General features: G+C 50.3%; 7 protein-coding genes across 7 annotated transcripts, besides 1 other annotated feature; 4 read left to right on the plus strand and 3 right to left on the minus strand.

Moving 5' to 3' along the window:
• Positions 1 to 328: 328 nt before the first annotated feature.
• FPSE_01926 (uncharacterized protein) lies at positions 329 to 2,459 on the plus strand (the record flags this gene model as incomplete). The annotated part of the gene is made up of 2 exons (XM_009255045.1): positions 329 to 2,393; positions 2,443 to 2,459. The coding sequence occupies 2 exons, from the start codon at positions 329 to 331 to the stop codon at positions 2,457 to 2,459; spliced, it is 2,082 nt and encodes a 693-aa protein (XP_009253320.1).
• A 246-nt stretch (positions 2,460 to 2,705) lies between these two features.
• Positions 2,706 to 4,078, minus strand: FPSE_01925 (uncharacterized protein; the record flags this gene model as incomplete). The annotated part of the gene is made up of 2 exons (XM_009255044.1): positions 2,706 to 3,873; positions 3,924 to 4,078. The coding sequence occupies 2 exons, from the start codon at positions 4,076 to 4,078 to the stop codon at positions 2,706 to 2,708; spliced, it is 1,323 nt and encodes a 440-aa protein (XP_009253319.1).
• Positions 4,079 to 4,615: 537 nt separating this feature from the next.
• Positions 4,616 to 5,552, plus strand: FPSE_01924 (uncharacterized protein; the record flags this gene model as incomplete). The annotated part of the gene is made up of 6 exons (XM_009255043.1): positions 4,616 to 4,662; positions 4,715 to 4,740; positions 4,802 to 4,890; positions 4,945 to 5,074; positions 5,168 to 5,446; positions 5,497 to 5,552. The coding sequence occupies 6 exons, from the start codon at positions 4,616 to 4,618 to the stop codon at positions 5,550 to 5,552; spliced, it is 627 nt and encodes a 208-aa protein (XP_009253318.1).
• A 403-nt stretch (positions 5,553 to 5,955) lies between these two features.
• FPSE_01923 (uncharacterized protein) lies at positions 5,956 to 6,860 on the minus strand (the record flags this gene model as incomplete). Its single annotated transcript, XM_009255042.1, has 2 exons — positions 5,956 to 6,398; positions 6,458 to 6,860. 2 exons carry the CDS (start codon positions 6,858 to 6,860, stop codon positions 5,956 to 5,958), a joined length of 846 nt encoding a protein of 281 aa, XP_009253317.1.
• Positions 6,861 to 7,863: 1,003 nt separating this feature from the next.
• FPSE_01922 (uncharacterized protein) lies at positions 7,864 to 8,726 on the plus strand (the record flags this gene model as incomplete). The annotated part of the gene is made up of 2 exons (XM_009255041.1): positions 7,864 to 7,905; positions 7,989 to 8,726. The coding sequence occupies 2 exons, from the start codon at positions 7,864 to 7,866 to the stop codon at positions 8,724 to 8,726; spliced, it is 780 nt and encodes a 259-aa protein (XP_009253316.1).
• Positions 8,727 to 10,747: 2,021 nt separating this feature from the next.
• On the plus strand, positions 10,748 to 15,835 carry FPSE_01921 (uncharacterized protein; the record flags this gene model as incomplete). The annotated part of the gene is made up of 4 exons (XM_009255040.1): positions 10,748 to 10,793; positions 11,005 to 11,153; positions 11,364 to 15,746; positions 15,806 to 15,835. 4 exons carry the CDS (start codon positions 10,748 to 10,750, stop codon positions 15,833 to 15,835), a joined length of 4,608 nt encoding a protein of 1,535 aa, XP_009253315.1.
• A 665-nt stretch (positions 15,836 to 16,500) lies between these two features.
• On the minus strand, positions 16,501 to 20,128 carry CHS2 (the record flags this gene model as incomplete). The annotated part of the gene is made up of 2 exons (XM_009255039.1): positions 16,501 to 17,666; positions 17,719 to 20,128. The coding sequence occupies 2 exons, from the start codon at positions 20,126 to 20,128 to the stop codon at positions 16,501 to 16,503; spliced, it is 3,576 nt and encodes a 1,191-aa protein (XP_009253314.1).
• Positions 19,876 to 19,913: a repeat region.
• Positions 20,129 to 21,500: the final 1,372 nt, after the last annotated feature.

Raw genomic sequence — 21,500 nt, forward strand, 5'->3', positions numbered from 1 at the left:
GACAGCTTGGGCGATCAAACCATGACGTAGGTCTAGTACCTTCCCACCACCTTTCAGCTGGTGCATCCGTCCCTGTTGTACAGCTCCGTAAACGGGAAGCTCCATCGAATGCATTACACAATAATTAACTTAATAGTGGCATCGAAACCTGAAGAGACCAATTTCTCTTCTTGCTCTCTGTTTCGTTCTGCTTTACCAACTTGCACACTCCATTGAACGCTCTTTCTCTCAGCATTTTGACTGTTTCGTCGTCCAAGCGCTTTGTGTCTTTAATACTGGTCGTCAACAGCGAATATTCTACCTCGACGTCTACCGACTTGACGAAATCATGCCTGTGCCTACCATGATGGCCGCGCGACTGGCTCGCGCTGGTCAAACCAGGGCCATCAACAGCTCTCGTTTCATAAAGCCATCGCTCACTCCTCGCCCACTTTACTCTTCGCAATCACGAAGCTTCGTTAAGCTCACGGGCGCCTCACCTTCCATCACCAAAGGTTCCCTAGTGCCCAACCGAGTAACCCGCCAATTGCCCTCCCAATTCTTCGTGCGCAATCTCTCTGGAAAGCCATTGCCCCAAAGAAAGTCGTGGATTCTCAATTTTTGCTATCGTGCAGCAGCTTGGGTCGGAATCTCGATATCTGTAATTGGAGTCGGTGTTGTGGGCTTCTTCATCTATGATGCGTCTACATACTCCGAACATCCTAACCAGAGCGATATCGACGTCTCAAAGATTGCCCTCCAACCTCGCAGTGGAGGTGAAAAGAACCTACCGATTGCCGAAGTTTACATTGACGACGATGATACCGAAGAGCACCGTCGTCTGAAGGACAAGCCTCGACTGGTTATTCTTGGTGGTGGATGGGGCGGCGTTGCGCTCCTCAAAGAGCTGAACCCAGAGGACTACCATGTCACAGTTATCTCGCCGACCAACTACTTCCTTTTCACCCCTATGCTTCCCTCTGCAACAGTTGGCACTCTAGAGCTGCGATCGCTTGTTGAGCCCATCCGAAGAATTCTAAGCCGTGTCAATGGTCACTTCATTCGCGCCAAAGCTGAAGATGTCGACTTTTCCCACAAGATGGTCGAAGTGTCACAGGTCGACGCAAGCGGAAAAGACATCCGGTTTTACGTTCCCTACGATAAGCTTGTCATTGCTGTTGGTTCAACGACCAATCCTCATGGTGTCAAGGGTCTAGAAAATGCTTTCTTCTTGAAGGATATTAACGATGCTCGCAAAATTCGAAACCAGGTCATCCAGAACTTCGAGTTGGCTAACCTGCCTACCTGTTCCGATGAGGAACGTAAGCGTCTGCTCTCTTTCTGTGTCAGTGGTGGCGGTCCTACGGGCGTTGAGTTTGCCGCAGAGCTTTTCGATCTCCTTAACGAGGACTTAACACGACATTTCCCTCGCCTTCTACGAAACGAGATCTCTGTTCATCTTATTCAGAGCCGCAGCCATATCCTCAACACTTACGATGAGACTGTGTCTCGATATGCTGAGGACCGATTTGCCCGTGATCAGGTTGATGTGCAGACAAATTCTCGTGTCAAGGAGGTTCTGCCTGACAAGATCATCTTCACACAAAAGCAAGAGGGTGGTGGGACAATTACCAAGGAGCTCCCTATTGGATTCTGTCTCTGGTCCACGGGTGTCTCGCAGACTCAGTTCTGCCAAACTCTGGCTGCCAAGTTGCGTAAGAGTCAGACAAACCGACACGCTCTGGAGACTGACACTCACCTCCGTCTCAACGGCTCACCCATGGGCGATGTGTACGCCATCGGCGATTGTTCTACTGTTCAGAACAACGTCGCCGATCACGTCGTCACTTTCCTTCGTTCCCTAGCCTGGAAGCGAGGCAAGGACCCAGAGACTTTACAGCTCAGCTTCGCTGATTGGCGCAGTGTCGCTGATGATGTCAAGAAGCGATTCCCCCAGGCTGTTGGTCACCTTAAGCGCGTGGACAAGCTGTTTGCGGAGTTCGACAAGGACAAGTCCGGCACCCTTGACTTTGACGAGCTGACCCAGCTACTTCGTAACGTCGATAACAAGCTCACATCCTTGCCCGCGACCGCCCAGCGTGCTCATCAGCAAGGACAGTACCTGGCCCGAAAGTTCAACCGCATGACACGCCTGCACGAGGGTCTGGACGCCAACGACATCCGTGATGGCGATGTTGACGCAGCTGTTTACAAGGCATTCGAGTACAAGCATCTTGGCAGTCTTGCTTATGTTGGCAACTCCGCTATTTTCGACTGGGGCGAAGGTCGAAGCATTGCCGGTGGTCTCTGGGCCGTCTATGCTTGGCGTTCTGTCTACTTTGCCCAGAGCGTGAGTCTGCGAACACGACTCTTGATGGCTATGGATTGGACCAAGCGAGGTCTCTTTGGACGAGGTTCGTATTTCTTGTCAATTTTTTGCGAACGATTACTAACAGAGGACAGATCTTATGAGTTTCTAAACAATTCTCCTTATAACATAATATTTTTTGCTTTTAGATTTCGTGGCGTTGGAGCGTAGTATGGAGGCATTTGGAGACTTGCAAAAAAAGATGTTGCTAGATGTGGACATACAATATATGGAGAACAGTACATCCGTATTCAATCCATAGAGTTGTCCGTGTTTTATAATGGTTCAAGTAAGATTTGTAGCAAAAGTCGCAATATTATTTTCTCGCTAAATCCTCTGGACGCCGGTCTATCGTCTATTATATCTTAAAGTCCTTGTATGTCCACTTCTCCGTGAACTTGCCCTTTGCCTGCTTGTGGAATGGAATATGTCTCCTGCTCTCGACCTTTCCGCGCACCATCATGCTTCGGTACCTGTCTCGGAGCAGGTTACCTTCGGGTTTCAATCGTCGTAGTGAATCCTGTAGCTCATCCGGAAGAACCAGCTCAAGATCTCGCTCGGGAAGCTTGTACTTGCCGAGCTGCTTGCGCCGCAACTTCTCCTGGCGGAGCTCATCGATGGGGTCGACTGGCTCTTCATTCAGCGCAGCAAGGGCCTTGTTTCGATCCTTTTCTTCAATCTCCTCGGCAATCTCTCTGATGCGCTGCTCTTGGCGTCGCTGAGCCTTGATAGCAGCCTTTTGCTTTGCAAGACGCTCTTCCTCCTTGCGACGCGCAATACGATTGCGCTGAGTTTGTGTCTTTCTCTGCGGGCGCTTGACCGACGGCTTGCTGTCTTCGGCACCGCTCTGGAAACCTTCCCACTCGGAGTCCTCCTCCCATTCGGAAAGATTGGCACGAGCCTCGGCGGCCTCTGCCTCAGCTGCTGACCGTGCGGCAGCCTCTTGCTTCTCCTTTTCCCGTTCCTCGTGCGCCAGGCGCTGTCGCTCAGCCTCAAGGGCCTTTTCGCTCTCCTCTGCTAAGCGCTCCTCGTAGTCGGTAAACATAGGGTTGTAACTGTATCCTCCAGTAGGCTTGAGAACAGCAGGTATCTGCTTTCCGCTCTCGAGCAGGGATAGGGGCTCCTTCTTCATTGACTTTGGTACCTTGGGCTTGACCTCTTCTTCCAAAAAGTTGGCGGTCTCCTTCTCCTTAGGCGCCGCAGCAGGTATATCCCAGATATCGTAGGTAGCATCCTGTACTTGAACGGTGTTCTCGTGTTGGCCGTCGGCAACTCGCTTTAGTCGAGAGAGCTCCTTGTGGGACACCCAATCAGTTCGCTGGCGCTTCGTGGGGAGAATTCCGTTGGTGGTCTTGTCACCTGGTCGCTTGCGCATGGAGACAGCGGGAACTGGCGACCGAGCATTGATGATATCGTCGGCCTTGAGACCCTTCTTGATGTGCTTGTTGAACTTCTTCTCAAGACCAGCATCACCCTTGATGTCGAGGGTGAAGAGCTGTTCGGACGGTCGCTCCTTGACGACGCCACTATTTGCTTGTTAGCTAGGGGTTGAATGCGCGACAAAATAATAGCTTACCCTTGAATGATCTCCTTGTTCAACTCTTGGAGACCCTCCTGGACGTCGGTAACATCAACATTCTTTCTCCACGCCTTCTTTCCCTTTCGCGAAGGCTGGTTGTGTTGCTTTGGCGCAGAGCCATTGCCAGCGTTCTTTGATTCCAATACAGGCATTTTTGCGATTCCTTTCCCAGAAAGGATATCTTGAAATGTCGATAATGAAGAACGAAAATGCTGCTTGTTGATAGAAGTGGTGGGGGACCGATTTCTTAATTTTTTAGTGGAGCCGAAAGTCTCGACTCGCCATGTCCACAGAAAATACGGAGACGGTGTAAGTTACGCTTGACTTGTTGGGGACACCGTTTGAGTTCAGGTTACTAAGTAAACGGAGACATGTTCTTATCGGCACGTGCACCTTCCTTGAACTTGTTCAGGGTGGCCTCCATCTCATACGCTCCTGCCGAATCTAGGATCTAGACGCTCCTTTCTCCAGATTCCAACTGGTAATTAGCCTTTATCCCTACAATCAAGTTGCCACTCTCGAGGTTGCACTATTCTTTGATCCTTCTTTGCGTCGCCAAGATCAGGTTCATTTTTTGAACGTAACAACGAGATCGTATTCCTTCTGACGACCTATATCTCTTAGCTTTGACAGCTGTCACATACACCGTCCCTGCAAGAGACACCGAACAAGACCACACAACCGCAAACATGGCGCAAGCTGGAGGCTCATACAACAACCCCTTGAAGAAATTCAAGTGTGTATATCAATAACTATAGTCGTATATAACTTGCTAATGGCTTATACAGGCTGGTGTTTCTGGGAGAGCAGAGTGGTACGTCCATGACCGATCACGGACCTTTCCGTTCCAGCATCACTAACAACAATCCCAACAGTTGGCAAGACCTCTTTGATCACACGATTCATGTACGACTCTTTCGACAACATGTACCAAGCGACGATTGGCATTGATTTCCTCTCCAAGGTCAGCACCGCCGCAGCCGAGCCCAGGCGCAAGACTAACATGCGGTGCACTTAGACCATGTACCTCGAGGACCGAACGGTGCGATTGCAGCTCTGGGATACCGCCGGACAAGAACGATTCCGAAGTCTGATTCCATCCTATATCCGTGATTCAAGCGTGGCAGTTGTTGTCTATGACATCTCCAGTATGTGTCCCTAGGCTGACCCCACCACTATTAACCGCCTCGCCTCCAATCGTGGCTATGCATGAGTCGTGCTAACTATGGTCTCCTACACAGACGCCAAGTCGTTCCAAAACACCAAGAAATGGATTGACGATGTACGAGCCGAACGAGGCAACGATGTTATTATTGTGCTAGTTGGCAACAAGACGGATTTGAACGAGAAGCGAGAGGTTACTACACAGCAGGGCGAGGAAGAGGCCAAGAAGAACAACTTGATGTTTGTCGAGACAAGCGCAAAGCTGGGCCACAACGTGAAGAACCTATTCAAGAGGATAGCACAGGCCCTGCCTGGTATGGAGGGAAGCGACGCTGCTGCGCAAGCTTCAAACCAAAGTAAGTGCGCCATTTGCGACTTTTTAGATGCAACTAACACATTGTCTTAGTGATCGACGTCAAGACGAACAACACGCAGCAATCACAAGAGGGATGCGCGTGCTAAATACCACCACGCCGAATCAGAACTGGAGTACTGGAGTATCTGGGAAAACGCAAGCCATGCTCAAATCGCGAAAGAACCTTTGCTACGTCGCGCATAAGACAGGATATCAAGCATAGCGTGCGGATTTTAGTGCGGGAGCTTGTATAATACAACCAGGACTACGAGCCTACGATCGTTATATAAGACACTTTAATGCCTTGGTTCGATTGGCTTTGAGGCTGGTCAATCATTTCGCTTCTAATACTATTGCTCGATATAAATCAGGGGTGACATTCCAAGATGCCCGGATATGTGGCGATCCAAACGCCTTGGTGACAGTGTATTCGTCTTTTGTTGGCCAAACATGGTATGTATCTCAAAGAATTGTTGTTTTATGTAAGGCAAACATTCTCCCGGTTTTCTTTTAAGCGGCATTTTGTACCTGCACCTCGCCATTGGCGAGACCGAAATAGGCCGCAATGGGCTTCTGCGCTTGCGATTCCTTGCCCAGCTTGACAGCTTCGTTGCCATTGAAGCCGTGAAACAAACCAATTTCAACGATACCAGGTGTTCGGACCAGTTCCTCAGCGAGGGCATTAACCTCCCAGGCACCATTTTCTCCACGGCCCTTGTTCTCGGAGTTGATATCCTTGGGAAGAAGCAAGGGAGAGAACGGTGCGTCAATAAGCCACATGCCGTTGTCTGTTACACATTCGCCAGCTTTGGCAGGGAGACCTGAACGGATGGCAGGTTTGGGGGAACCCATGGCTCGAAGGCGGACCAGAACATCAGGTGCGGACAACGGAAGAACCTCGATAGGAATGGTCTTCCATGTAGTACACAGTTTGGGAGATTGCTTTCGGTAATCTGCTGTGCGTCAGTAATTTGTTCTAAATATATCATAAACAGTAATAATTGGTGCATACCAGCTACAGCGATAAACTTTTTGGCAGCAACTGCAACCAATTTCTCCTGGAACAAACAAGCGCCGCCGCCCTTGATAAGATTGAGGTCCTCATCCACCTCGTCGGCGCCATCAAAGGCAACGTCAAGAGGAACAGGAAGGCCATCCACCATAGGCCTCTCATCCAAGTTTACAAGATTCAAACCAGCAGCACGAATAAGACCCTTTGACTGACTTCCGGTGGGAATAAAGGTCATTCCTTTGTAGAATTCGGGTCCCTTGCTGACAATGGCGTCCACCACGTAAACGACGGTGCTACCAGAGCCAATTCCGACAAATTTGTAAGAGGCATCGAGGTGATCATTGACTGCCTGGTAGGCGGCCAACTTCTTGGCCGACTCAACTAGGTTTGCTGATGAAGACATTGCTCTTGAGCTACACCTGATACTGAGGCTGAGACCTTGACTTTGTTTACAGCTGCGTATGTGGGTTGGCGGGATGTGCAGGACCCCGCGATGCAAATGACGAGGTGTGGTGGGGAGAATTTGAGATGTAGTATAGGGTAGTTTGGTTGCGACGTTTCTAACACCAAAGAGAGGCTGGGAGGAAGAGAAACCCGATGATGTATGGACTGGGGATACCCGTCTTATAGTGCTGTAGTTTCTGAAAGAATATGTGGGAGGAAAGGAAGTGATCTCGACCAGAACCATCGACTTTCTGGTGGAGAGATGTGTAGGCCATTTCATGGGAAAAGCGAATGGACCCTTTCGCCAAGGGCAGGCCATAAATAAAGTTGGAAGAAAACACGGCAAAATGGAAAGTCAGGGTATCCGTCAAGACACGAATGAGCAGGCATAAAAGAATCACATGCGAGTTAGTGACTGCTTTCAGCCGATTCAACTCAAGTCAGATCAGAAAGATGGCCTACTGTACTTCGCGAATCAAGTGCGACAATTTACTGCTATTAGCGGGCCAACGAAACGGGTTTCGGAAAGCGTCGACACACCCTGCAGGTTTTCTTTGCAGACGGAAGCATATGTCATCTAAAAACAGGCAAGCACAGAACCATCATTGATTTGGAGCAGACTTGGAGGCGCATTTTGGGGTTGCATTGAGTGACGTGATGGTTGCTGTCAAAGCCCAGAGCTCCAAGATGAAGCAAGCATGAATAAGCATCATGATTGGCTGACGAGCTCTAACATCAGCATGACTTTTCTCGACATGACCACGTGATTTAAGATTACACCGGCAGTCTCGGGCGCAAAGTCTTGGATACAGACCCCTGGTTGCATCATATTCGTGCCTGTACTTTCGTCTTTCTCCTGCGCGTTTCCTTTTGAGCCTCATCATAAACTCACAAAGGGCAACAACATACCGAATCTCCAGGCCTTAGGAAGGAAATATATTCTTTATCAACTTAACGTCGCCATGTCTCGGCTTACTCGATCCCTCCGGCTACCCCGGCCCAAGGTAAGGCGCACGCGACTCGGACTCGATGTCGTATTACGCGGATAAGAAGATGGTCATCAAATGCTAACAGAACCCGTTTGTAGAGCCTCTTTGGTATCACCAGCCTCCAGACCGGTACAGAGCTCATTTCACTGGCCCTCGTCTTCAACAAGATTACCGGTGTTTACGGACTCCTCGCCATCCTTACTGGATATCAGCTATCTCTCCTTCAACTCTCGACATACGTTTACTCCATCGCTGTTCTGGTTGGACTTGCGATCCTTACTCCTCATGTTCGACGACAAAGCCCCTTTGAGTGCCTGGCCCTCGCATGGCTTTACATCATCGATACCGTTGTCAATGCAGCATACACCGCAGCATTCGGTCTAGACTGGTACTTCTCTACTCAACTCAACGAGACAATCGAATCCAAGAAGACGGATCTGCCAAATTTCGTGGCTGAGGGTATGCAGGGCCTGCGAAAGGAGGCTGCCATGCATGGAAAGGTCGTTCCTCAGGAAACGGCTGCGAGCATGTTGCTGATTGTTGGCGCAACGTTGATCCGCGTGTATTTCAGCTTCGTCGTCATGGCGTATGCGAAGCAGGTGCTGCAAAAGTACATGCAACTGATGATTCTTGAGGGACCTGGTGTTGATGACCAGGAGGGTCCCTTCGCTGAGGATCTTCCTGACGGCGAGGGCCGCCGGGGACGCCTTGGCCGTTTGATGGTTTCTTGTGGTCGCGCTTACTGGCTGGACACCCGAGAGTCTGACGAATGGGCGCCCAGCCTGGGAGGATCCAACAAGCCAACTGGCGCGGGTACACTCTCTGGCGAGGTCTAGAAAGTCGTTTGACACGTGGGATCTACCGCGGACTGTTGAGCGAAACTAAAAGATATACACGGATACTTGGAACATGAACACTGGCGGCGAGGCCGGTTGCTGCCTCTTTGCATTTTTGTGGTGCAAGTCATCACCGGCGGTTGATGCTCTGCGATTCATTTCATGATTGAAGGGTCCAACATACATACGATAGACGGAGTTTTGTTACGGGGAAGGTTGATATACGGAAATCCTCAGAAACTAGTACAAAGTCCATGCCGGACACAAAACCGACAACTCGGCCGGCGCGGAGGAAATGCGGCATCTGCGGCAAAAACGCGGCATGCTGTGGATCTTATAAACGGCGGCTGCGGATGGTGTGAGCGGATGAGCCGACAACAAGTTGGAAAGCGAGATTGCGTGATGGGACGATCCCGGCCTGAGTGCAAAGATGCGAGAACACATGATGGCTTCGCGCCGTTGCATATTGGGTCATCTTGGACCGTTCAAACGCAAGAATTGTTCCCTTGTTTACGAAGGATTTGTTTGGGTCATGAATTGTGGCATTATTTGGAATAGGACATTGACATAATGATAATACCTGCCACACAACGGCAGTTAATACCAGTAGATATTGAAACTGAATAACAATATTGATCTTGATAATGCTTGTCTTGAGATATCGTGAAAGCTCTCATCTTTACAGCGAATATAGTTAAACCTACTCTTCCTAATAGCCAATGACAGGCAACCAGTTAATCAATCAGTAAGCCTGATACTGTATATTCAACATCGATGGTTAGCCTCCTAGCCTCCGTCTTCGGACAGTCCCGCGTACGGAGGAGGCGACAGGGGACCTTCCGAGCACTGATTCTCTTTGTCTGTGCTTTGGGGTGAGTGAGTCTTATCTTTCGATTTCGATGGGCCACCCGGATGATCGTGAAATGGGGCAGGCGGATTACCAATTGTACTGTTCTGGATGGAAATGTCGAGATGGTAAACTCGTAACTAGTAGCTTCAGGGTCCAGTTCCATTGGGAGAAATATACGGACACCGGCCGGTAGTCGGAGGCATCCTTGTTAATTGCAAGTTGCATTGGAGAAAGAGGTCATGCAGTTTTAGAACAACCAGTTGCATCGCCAATATCTCTCATCATTCTGGTGATTCTTTGCGCGGACCGTCGGTGGCCCAACAGTATGCCTCAGCAGGAACTCGGGGTGGGTCCTTCTCGATGCGTATCCTTGTACATATCTCCTGCCCAATGCCGGTGTTCGCGGGGTGAAGTTTATTGGTTGAAGCTGTTACCTAAAGGGCAAACAAGCCAATTGGAGAACATGTCGAAGCAAATACAGCGGTCCTCATTCGTTATCGGTGGTCGCGGAGTAGTGCACAGGCCCCTGTTCCAGCGGAAGGCGCGACCCTGAGGTAACACCCCAAAACTGTCGACAAGACGAGACAGTGAGCCTGAGCCCCGCCGTCCGGGGCATAGCATCCCGCTAATCGATCACGCAATCGAGGGCGAGGATTCATACAAGCCAATCTGGTGGTCATTTGCGCTGCGTTTGGATGGAATTCGCTGCTTTTTTTGCTAGCTACCACCTAATAATGGCGCGGGGAAAAAATCGGCGAGTGGGAAGAGAAAAATAAGACGTGCGAATGAGCAAAGCGCAAGCCGAGGGACCGGACAGGACAGACGAGGGGCGTCTTCTAAGAAACTAAAGGCAAAAGGCAGGGCGTGTCTCGTCTCGTCTCGCTCCAGTTTACAAACTTCTTTCCTTTCCTTTTGGACGTTGAGAGAAAGAGGGAAGAAACCTTTTTTCTGATATCCATCATATCCTTAAGAAAAGGAAGAAAACCACTCAAGACCCCGGATCCCGCTCTGAGCGAGTCCTGTCATTGAGATTTCTTTCCTTTCTCTTCATCTCTCTTATACATCCTCCCCTCCTCCACCCAAGCAGCTTGTCTGCTCCGTTCACTTTAGAACAGTCCAAGCTCGATCATAATACCCCAACGAGATACAGACGAAGAAGGGAAGGGACACAATGGATGCTGCTACACAGCACCAGGTCAAGACTCCTGAGGAGGCCGGTAAGTTTCTTTCCATGTTGGATTTCCCAGATGCAGTACAGCCAGTACCGGGATGCTGCATGAGTTGGAGATATAACCTGTCATTCTGCAAAGAGATGGATCTCAACCGGCGCAACGAAGAGACTACTCCAGACCAGAATGAACAGGAATATCAAACAATATTGAATTGAGTTTGCGCAACATCATCAGATCGCTAATGCTTTGCTCCCAGTGGCTCGAATTGCCTACCTCTCCAGCGATGTCATTGTCTCCGTCCAGCCTGCCATTGGCACCGATTCCGAGTTCTCCTCTCACCTGAACCGATACGCAGGTCGCAAGGACAGCAGCTTGGTCGCGCAGAGCGCTGATACAGTTCCTGAGGTGAGTTTGCTTCACAACAATTTGCCCCTCCCAAGCGCTCTCCGAAAAATCTCCGGCCTCTTTTGAGGGCTTTGTGTGAACCGATGCCATATTCAAGCCAGTCAAAAAAGGCAATGGTATATGGAAGCAATAGATAGCTGTATGCGGATTTATCAGCAGAGCAATTGGGTGATTGAACAACAGAACAAACAGAACTAATCATGGCTCCAGATCATTCCCGTTCGACACAACACCGATCCTCTTCTATCAGTGTACACTCCTACCCGAGCCGGCAAGCTCGTCTCAGTCACAACCACATCCACCATCCTCCTACCCTCCGTGTCACACCTATACAAGTTGGCCAACTACCCTGTTGTCCTACATGTCTCTCTTCAGCCTCGGACATTCCCCGATTACTCAGTCATCACCGCCATCCGTAACTCGGGATTCACATTTGTCCAGTCCGAGACCCTTCAAGAGGCACAGGATTTGGCTTTGACTGCTCACGCTCTTGCTATCCGAACTGGCAAGGGTGTTATTCACTTCTTTGCTCCTTCCACATCAGCAAAGGACAAGCCCATTGGTGTAGAGGACGCTTCAGTCGTCCGCGACGTTCTCGATATCGAGAGTGTCCGTCGATACCAGGCTGGTTCCGCTCCCTCTTCACAGACCGGAATCTACGCCGACGATGGCCACATCGCTGTCTCTTCAGACCACGATGCGCCAGCTACAGCTGGTGCCGCCAGTGGCAACCTCACTGTGCCTCCCAGTGCCAATGCCTCCAAGGCCCCCTCAGCCGGAACTTCAGTCAAGTCCAGCCAGGACAGCGAGTCCAGCACTCCTGTTGCGCCCTCATCGGTCGCCACAACAGTTGAGTCTGCCCCTCCTCAGGTCACTTCTGAGGACATCTACAAGTCTGCTGGCCGCATCTGGGCCCATCTCAAGACATCCGTTGGCCGAGAGTACAGCGCCTTTGAGTACTCAGGCCCCCCTAATGCCGAGAACTGCCTTTTCATCTTCGGCTCTGATGCCGGTGCTTTCGCTCAAGCAATTGACGAGGCCAACGCACAGGAGATCTTCGCCAACACCGCCATCCTTACCCCTCGCCTATACCGACCTTGGCTCGGTTCCAGACTGGTTGAGGCCATTCCTCGATCAGTTAAGCGCATCGCTGTGTTGGAGCAGATCCACCGCAAGACCACCAAGTGGGGTCCCCTCCTCATTGATGTCTTGACTTCCGTGAAGAGTGGTCCTGGTGGCGTTGAGGCTATTGTTGGCCACCAGCTTGGCTACATCGCCCCCGAGGTTGTCGTCCAGGCCCTGCGTGGTGTTCTCCAGAACCTTACTGCTGAGAAGCCCATCCAGAACCTCGAGGTCGGAAAGAAGGAGGCTTGGAAGGAGCCCACTGGTTACGATCTTAAGGCTCCTCAGCTTGAGACTGCCTACACCAAGATTCTTGACCAGCTTTTCGGCCAGCGAGCTTACGTTGCCAACGCTATCAAGTCTTCTACCACCGGTATCTCACCCACTGTCTCTGCTAGCCCCGAGTTCGGTTTCGGTTCTCTTTTGGCTCGCAAGCAGCGTCGTGGCCAGTTTGTTTCTCAGGTCAAGGATGCTGCTACCAACGGCAGCTTCACCACCGATGCCCCCAAGAGCTGGTTGGCACGATGGGCTATGAACGCTGATGATGCCTCCAAGTCGACTGAGATTGCCGACGATGTTATCGCCAGACTCGAGACTGACGGTTCTCCCCTGGCCGCTCAACTCCTTACTGCCAAGGGTCTTTTCCGAAAGGAGTCTCTTTGGCTGACTGGTTCTGATGCCTGGTCTTATGACCTGGGCAACTCTGGTGTTCACCACGTCCTTGCCTCCGGTGAGAATGTCAACATGCTCATCATCGACTCTACTCCTTACTCGGAGCGAGCTGCTGCTGATGCCAACCGCCGTAAGAAGGACATTGGTCTGTATGCCATGAACTTCGGCAACGTCTATGTTGCCTCCACCGCTGTCTACAGCTCATACACCCAGGTTCTTCAGGCTCTTCTTGAGGCTGACAAGTTTGAGGGTCCCTCTGTCGTTCTCGCCTACCTCCCCTACTTCGGTGAGACCGACTCCCCTCTCACTGTTCTCCAGGAGACCAAGAAGGCCGTTGATACCGGATACTGGCCTCTGTACCGATGGAACCCTGAGAACGAGAAGAAGGGTGAGCCCAACTTCTCTCTCGACTCCGAGCTTATTAAGCAGGAGCTAAAGACGTTCCTCGCTCGCGACAACCAGCTCACTCAGCTGGCTGCCAAGGAGCCCAAGTTCGCTGCTGCTCTCGTCAAGGACTTTGGAAGTGAGGTCCGAGCTCAGCAGAAGAGAAAGGCCAAGGACGCTTACAACCAGCTCCTTGAAGGTCTTCTAGGCGCTCCTTTGACCGTTCTATATGCTTCCGACAATGGTAACTCTACCACTTTGGCCAAGCGATTGGCTAGCCGCGGTCGCGCTCGCGGCCTGAAGACCACTGTCCTGGCTATGGAGGACTACCCTCTTGAGGATCTTCCTACTGAGGAGAACATTGTCTTCATCACTTCCACTGCCGGTCAGGGTGAGTTCCCTCAGAATGGTCTGCCTTTCTGGGACGCTATCAAGGACAACACCGATCTTGACCTCGCTGCCGTCAACTACTCAATTTTCGGTCTTGGTGACAGCCACTACTGGCCCCGAAAGGAGGATAAGATCTACTACAACAAGCCTGCGAAGGATCTTGACCGTGTTCTGACCAACCTCGGTGGTAAGCACCTGATTGATATTGGACTTGGTGACGACCAGGACCCCGACAGCTTCCAGACTGGCTACAAGGAGTGGGAGCCCAAGCTTTGGGCTGCCCTTGGCGTGGATAAGGTCGATGGCCTTCCTGAGGAGCCCCCGCCAATCACCAACGAAGACATCAAGGTAGCTTCCAACTATCTCCGTGGTACTATTGTCGAGGGTCTTAACGATACATCTACTCTTGCTATCTCGGCCGCCGACCAGCAGCTTACTAAGTTCCACGGAACATACATGCAGGATGATCGTGATATCCGAGACGAGCGAAAGGCCCAGGGTCTTGAGCCCGCTTACTCTTTCATGATTCGATGCCGACTGCCTGGTGGTATCTCAACTCCCCAGCAGTGGATTCAGATGGACGACATTGCCAACGAGCTCGGTAACGAGACCATGAAGCTCACCACCCGACAGACCTTCCAGTTCCACGGTGTTGTGAAGAGCAAGCTTAAACCCGCTATGCAGGCTATCAACCGCGCTCTCATGACCACCATTGCTGCTTGTGGTGACGTGAACCGTAACGTCATGTGCAGTTCGCTCCCTACTCAGTCCAAGTACCACCGTGAGGTTTTCGCCTGCTCTCAGCTTATCAGCGACCATCTCCTGCCTTCAACCAGTGCCTACCACGAGATCTGGTTGACTGACGACGACAACAAGAAGACTCAAGTCGCTGGTGGTGCTGTCCAGGACTTCGAGCCCCTTTACGGACCTACCTACCTACCCCGAAAGTTCAAGATCACCATTGCCATTCCTCCTCACAACGACACTGATGTGTATGCTCACGACATTGGTCTGATCGCCATCAAGGGTGAGGATGGCAAACTTGCTGGTTTCAACGTCCTTGCCGGTGGTGGTATGGGTGCCACTCACAACAACAAGAAGACTTACCCCCAGACTGGCCGCATGTTCGGCTTCTGTAAGACTGAGGACGTCCACATTGTTTGTGAGAAGATCATGCTCGTCCAGCGTGACAACGGTGATCGCAAGAACCGAAAGCACGCCCGTCTCAAGTACACCATCGACGACATGACTGTGCCTGTCTTCCGCAGCAAGGTCGAGGAGCTCTGGGGCAAGAAGTTCGAGAACGAGCGACCTTTCGAGTTCAAGAGCAACGTCGATACCTTTGGCTGGCAGAAGGATGAGCGCGGTCTCAACCACTTCACCTTCTTCATCGAGAACGGTCGTATCGAGGATACCCCTGAGTTCCAGATGAAGACTGGTCTGCGCGAGATTGCCAAGTCCCTCAAGGGCGAGTCTGAGTTCCGTCTTACCGGCAACCAGCATCTCATCCTCAGCAACGTCGCTGACGAGCACCTTGCCGACGTCAAGGAGCTCATGAAGAAGTACAAGCTGGACAATGTTCAGTTCTCTGCCCTTCGTCTCAGCTCGTCTGCTTGTGTCGCTTTCCCTACTTGTGGTCTTGCCATGGCTGAGTCTGAGCGATACCTGCCTGTCCTCATTTCCAAGCTTGAGGGCTGCATTGAGGAAAATGGTCTTCGTCAGGACTCCATCGTCATGCGTATGACTGGTTGCCCCAACGGTTGCGCTCGTCCTTGGTTGGCCGAGGTTGCTTTCGTCGGTAAGGCGTTCGGTGCTTACAACATGTACCTGGGTGGTGGTTACCACGGCCAACGCCTTAACAAGCTATATCGCCAGAGCATCAAGGAGGATGAGATTCTCGACATCATGAAGCCTCTCCTCAAGCGATACGCTCTCGAGCGAAACGAGGGCGAGCGCTTCGGTGACTTCTGCGTCCGCTCTGGTGTCATCGTTGCCACCACTGACGGCCAGAACTTCCACGACAACGTAAGTCAACTATAACGATATCCCGTCATAAAAAACATAAAGCTAATTCTCAAACCCAGGTTGCCGACGAAGAAGAGGATGATGAATAAATCATGACACAAACAAAAAAGATTAAACGAAAATTATGGTTATAGCATGGAACTGGAACGGAAAAAAAGAAGTACGAAGGATCAATGTTGGGATGAACTTTGATATCATTGCTTTGTTGTTTTTTTGTTTTTATTTTGCATAGCTTGATGTTGTATTAACTTGGCCGGCGCATCTGATAGGAACGCATTTATTCCATGTAGAAACACTCGCATTGACTCAATAAGCCTTTGCGTGAAACATCTAGATTGTCGAATTTCATAGAATTATTGTCTCAACTTTATATTCAAGTTTGGTAAACATAAAACTGTGCTTTGTCTTTGAGGACTTGTGATTATTCTAATATCAATCGTATTTTAACACTGGGTATACACATTCCTCCTACTATTTACATAAATCTCATTTCGAGAGGACAGTTCCTTTCGTATCCATTAAACAGAGCCTTCCATCCAAAACATTCGTTTCCTTACAGTCATATCCGGTATCATATCCCTTTTCTCAAAAACTCATCTGCTGTGTCGTTATACTCCCAACCAAAACAATTGGGACAGTTTCGTCTTCCATGCAGGTAAAGTGTCAATACGCCAAACTACGCCAATGCAGATGCCCATTTTTCTAAATCCATAATAAGAAAGTGCAACGCAAATCGTCAAACAAGATACAAACATCAATTGCGTAGGTTGCTTGACACGCTGCTCATCTTGTCGCTGACTCTGTCCTTCACGCCGCCAAACCATCGAGGGGCCTTGAGTGTCAAACGCACTCGGCCTTCGATTATCATATTGATCACATTAAGAATGGCAAAGGTGGTGGAACCGACGGCACGGAAGACAGCAAGGACGGCGACCGACCAGAGAAGGAAGCGTAGATAGTAGTTGTCGCCAATGCCTCTGGCACTGTAGATTTCAGACACAGCCATGCCGAGAATACCGTTGCCGATCATCCATGTGAGGACCAGGTAGGTTCGGACACTCTTGTAGTAATCTTCCTGCAGCTGGGAATCGCTTGGGGGAGGCTCGGGGACTTCGAGACGATCACGGAGGTTACGCAGAGCCTCATCGTATCCACTGTCGATATCGAGCTGTTCGCTGGGCATTTCCAGTTCGACAGTCTCACCCTTACCCACAGCACCACCAAGATCAGTCTTCATGACGTTGTCACCCTTGGTACCCCAGGTAACGTCGTGAGTATTGCAGAAGGCGTAGACTTGCAGGGTGCAAATGTAACTGGGAAGAAGAATGAAGTACTGTGCCGAAGATGTGATCATGTGCCATGGATCCAGATACAACATTGACATGATAAAATACATGCCGATCGTCGATAAGATGGATACAATCATGTTGGTAAAGACGTTGTCACCCATCTTTATGTCGTCGTCTTTAGATGTGAGTTGACGAATGATGATGTAGAATGTTGCAAACGTCGTGTACATCATGATGATACTGTAAATAATCATACTGGCAAGGTACAGCTTCCTGGAACCTTGGGGTCGATTACCGAGCGAGAGGATGAACTGCGTTGATATGAGGAGTACACACGAGTACCGCAGAATGTGGAAGATGACAGTAGCAATATTATGCCCGAAGGGGTCGATCTTGGGATCTGTCAAACCACCTGCGACGAAGTAGAAAGTGAGATAGAAGTTGGCCAGAGAGAAAAAGGTGAACATGAGCTGAATGAATTGGTACAGAAACTCCACGTGCAAGAGGATCTTGCGAGCGAAAGTATGATCCGTGAACCAAATCTGCTTGAAGTGGACGAGGGAGTAAACGGCGGCGAAGAAAGCACCGTTGAGCCATCGACGTCGCTGAGAGATGAACTCGGGAACAGTATCTGATTTGCGTTAGCTAGGAAGTTGGGGTTGGTTTATACGGAGGTTTCTTACCAGGCACATCGGTTTCACCAGTACATCCCTTGACGTACTTGAGAACCCATCTTTCGTTACGTTTGGCAACCAACTCCCAACAGAGGATACGATCTTCAGCGAGGTACATGTTGGCAGTGAAGACATCAGCATGCTGTCCATGCAGAGTTTCACCCTTGAAGTATTGACTGAGAGGACCATGGCCAGTCTCGTCATTCTGAAGCGCGTGGTATCGGTAAGCACTCAGAGCACCAGGCAAGACAGTAATGTAGCCAAAGACAGACTCGAGGGGCTTGTCAAGAATATTGGACATTTTGTACTCAAAATTCTGAGAAGCAACGAGAGGGTTGAGCAGGTTGCGGCCGTATTTGCCCTTCATAGCCTTGATCTCTCCACAAGCACCAGCGACGTTGGAGTCGGTATCGAAAGCCTTCCACAGATGGTACAGCGATGTACCACTGGGACGGGTACCAACATCTAGCAAGATGCAGACGTTGGGATTGAGAGCTTGGCCGAATGCGTTGAAGAACCAACGGTGCGAGTTGAGCTTACGCTGATTCTTTTCCTTGAGACAGAAAATCATCTGGCAGGGAACGATGCCCTTTTCAGCGCCCTTGAACTTGAGATCGGAGTCGAGAGAGACCTGGGTTGTGTACTCGTAAACGTGAGCCTGCACAGCACGGTTGTTGACGAAGTTCTTTGCGATACCGTGCTGGTAGACACCCATAGCAGCGAGAGCATCTAGGGTACGAGGGTGAATCTTTTCACGACCGTCTGAAACGATGCAAACGACAATTTTCTGCCATCCAGTCTCGCCCCAGGTACGAGAGCGTGTACGGGAACAGAAGTGTGAGATGTTCTTCATCACGGCGTGCATGGTTCGGGTGAAGCCGATCTCATCTTCGTTGTACATAGTGACACAGATAAACAGTTCTGTCTCTCTGACTGTCTTGCCAAAGGTTTGTCGCAATGTGTAGCCTCTTTCAACAAAGTCGTCAGGGTCACATGTGACAGCGGTATAACGCATGTGAGTGAACTCAACCTCACCGCGTCGAGGCAAGAAACTGTACAGAATTGTCGGGATCTTACACTCCAGCACCAGTTCACCGTTGATGAGCTGAACCTCTTTCCTCGCCATTTGAGGAGCACGAACACCTCTTCTTTCTTGGGCGCCGGATGGAGCAGGACCATAGTGCTCGAACTTGTCGTAGTCATCGGGGTCGCCTTCATTTAGTGTGTCTTGAGACTCTGCTGACATGTAAGAACTGCGGTCAACTGGATGAGGTCGGGCGTCGCTCAAGTCTGATTCAGGGCCGAAAACATCGTCGTCCATTGGATCGTGCAAGGGAATAGAGACAGTCGCATCATCTGCAAATGGTGGGACAGCTTGTCTTGAGCCGTGAAAAAGAGGCGCAGGAGGAAGAGGTCGTCGCGGACTGCCGCCGTATCTCGTTGAAGGTGTTCCAGGTCTGGGGCTTCCGTTCAAATCGGAGGGCTCATACATGTCGTTGTTTGGGGGCGGTCTCGAGAGATCGGATCTGGTGAAGTCAGACATACGAGACGAAGGTGTCCATGGTCGCTGAGGAGAACCATATTCGCGCGTGTCATAGGACATGTAAGAACCTCCTCCTGGGGGGCCCAACGACGGAGCATCGTCGAAGATGGAACCGGATCTCGATGAGCGGACGCTAGGTTGATAGTTGAGGTTTCGAGGACTTCGGATACTGGGAATTTGGTCATGTGAGTTTGCATTCTTTAAGCGACTGACTGGACGAGGAGGGACAGTTGGATTCGCCTCTAAGCCAAGGTGTTGGTGTTCTTTGTGGACCCTACGTCTCTCGCTAATCCCCTCGGGAATCTCTGGTAGATCCGTAGGCAGATCTGCGAAGGCGACGTGGACGCTATTTCTGTTCCTGTTCTGCAACTTTGCAGCTGGACCGCCATCAACTGGCGTGTTAGGCAACAGAGATTGGGATTCGGCAACGGAGCGTGAGTATGAAGGAGGGTTGGGTGAAGGTTGTTCTTGTTGAATATTCGCTTGAGTGTTATCTTGCTGACCAGGTTCAGGCCTGAAGGCCCGTTCTCCTGCTTCTGAAGACATGTTGAGATCTGTTTGTGAAGCAAACAATGGAGGAGGAATCTCTACTGGAGGGTTGAGAGGAGAAGGTGTTGACTTTAAGGGTGAAGGAGAGACAGAGGCAGAAGGAGAAGGAGAATTTGAAGGTGCCGGGCGTGTAGGAGATGTCTGAATCGGAATTTGATCCTGACTGGGGGATGAGGGTGGTACATACGTGTGAGGATGAGGGTCGTAGTGTTCCTCTGATGTCAACAGTCTCACGGCAGCGGGACTGTAACCTGTAGGCGTGTGAAGGTCCTCGTCATCGTAGGGCGGGAGGCTGTAGTCCGGTGGGCGCGACATATTCGGGTCCATTGTGTGAGGGAGGTTGGAATGCGGACACGGGTAGTTGCTTGCGACAACACGAGCCTGGCTGAACTATAGCAGAGTACAAAGCGAAGGATACCTTGTATCTCTACGGCCACTGCCGCTGAGAAAGATCCGAGTCGCGTACTGAGCAGCTGCGAACGTCGGGCAAATTCGATGTCGATGGCGTCTTGTTCGGGTAGTAGTTGGAACTTTGATACTAACGAGGCGTTGGTGTCTGTAAAGTCAATGGTCGGTGTAGGTTTAGTGTCACCGCTCACGAGTTAAAGAGAAAAGTCGCGAGGTTAAGGAAACAAACAGAAACAAGAGCGTTCCAGTTGAGAATACAATGCAACAATGAATGAATGTAAGATGTTCGGTTTATCTCTCCTTTTCTGAGACGTTGTCGTTCAGCAAAGTCAACCAAGTCAGGTACGGAGTGAGCGGAGCGATCTGGCAAGGCAAGTGCGGGTACGGGTATGGGTATGTACATGAATTTGGTGGGGGAAGCTTAGCTGGCCAACCCAAACAAATTACGTCGTCCTGTTGGCACAGCAACGCATCCATCTCAGACTCGGACATTTGTGTCTTACAGGCACAATCACACACCCGCATTGTTTCATTGACTGGGAGATGGTGGCAGAACAGACAGCGATTGTGGAGGAAAGTTAATTATCTCGTGCATATCTTTAGTACTCCGTAAGTGGAGAGGCAATTCATTTTGTTATATAGCAATATGTCCCGACTCAACTCTAACAGACATCAATATCTCTCTACTATTCTCAGGTAACTAAACTGAACTAAACTGAGCAGAATAGTAAAACAACAACAGTTGTCCACTTTCCAAGTCTGGCTACTGCTACATGTAAGATTGGTCATGATAACCCAGCAACAGAGATACTCAGCCTTCCACAACCTGGTTCGGCGCTTACCACTTTCAAGTGGATATTCAACGGCCCCAATCCTAGACCCGAGGTCTGTATATAAATAACAAGCAATCATAGACATACACGAACGTTGGTCCCGAGCTCACAAACCACCTTGTTCTCTGTAAAGCTTAACCAATTAACTCTACAACGCCACAAACACTCCATAAACAATAAAAACAATTAATCAATTTGGCTTTTGTTTTCGCTTGACAAGGAATAGATAGAACTAGGAGGGTTTCAAGTGGGACCATTTCACCATCGACATGCTATACCCTGAAGCGAACCTGGTATTTAGCCACGAGGTCGGATCACGATCTAGAAAACAACAACCGAGGGTGAACGGACCTGGCTACCGACTTTTCTAGTTTCAGTTTAAAGTGATTGATTGACTGACGTGCTTGCTTGCTTGCATCTATTCGAGCAAGGGAACTCGATAAATGGCTGTAGTGGGA

Source organism: Fusarium pseudograminearum, chromosome 1 (assembly GCF_000303195.2).
Source record: "Fusarium pseudograminearum CS3096 chromosome 1, whole genome shotgun sequence".
In the NCBI taxonomy this organism is placed as follows: Eukaryota; Fungi; Ascomycota; class Sordariomycetes; order Hypocreales; family Nectriaceae; genus Fusarium; species Fusarium pseudograminearum.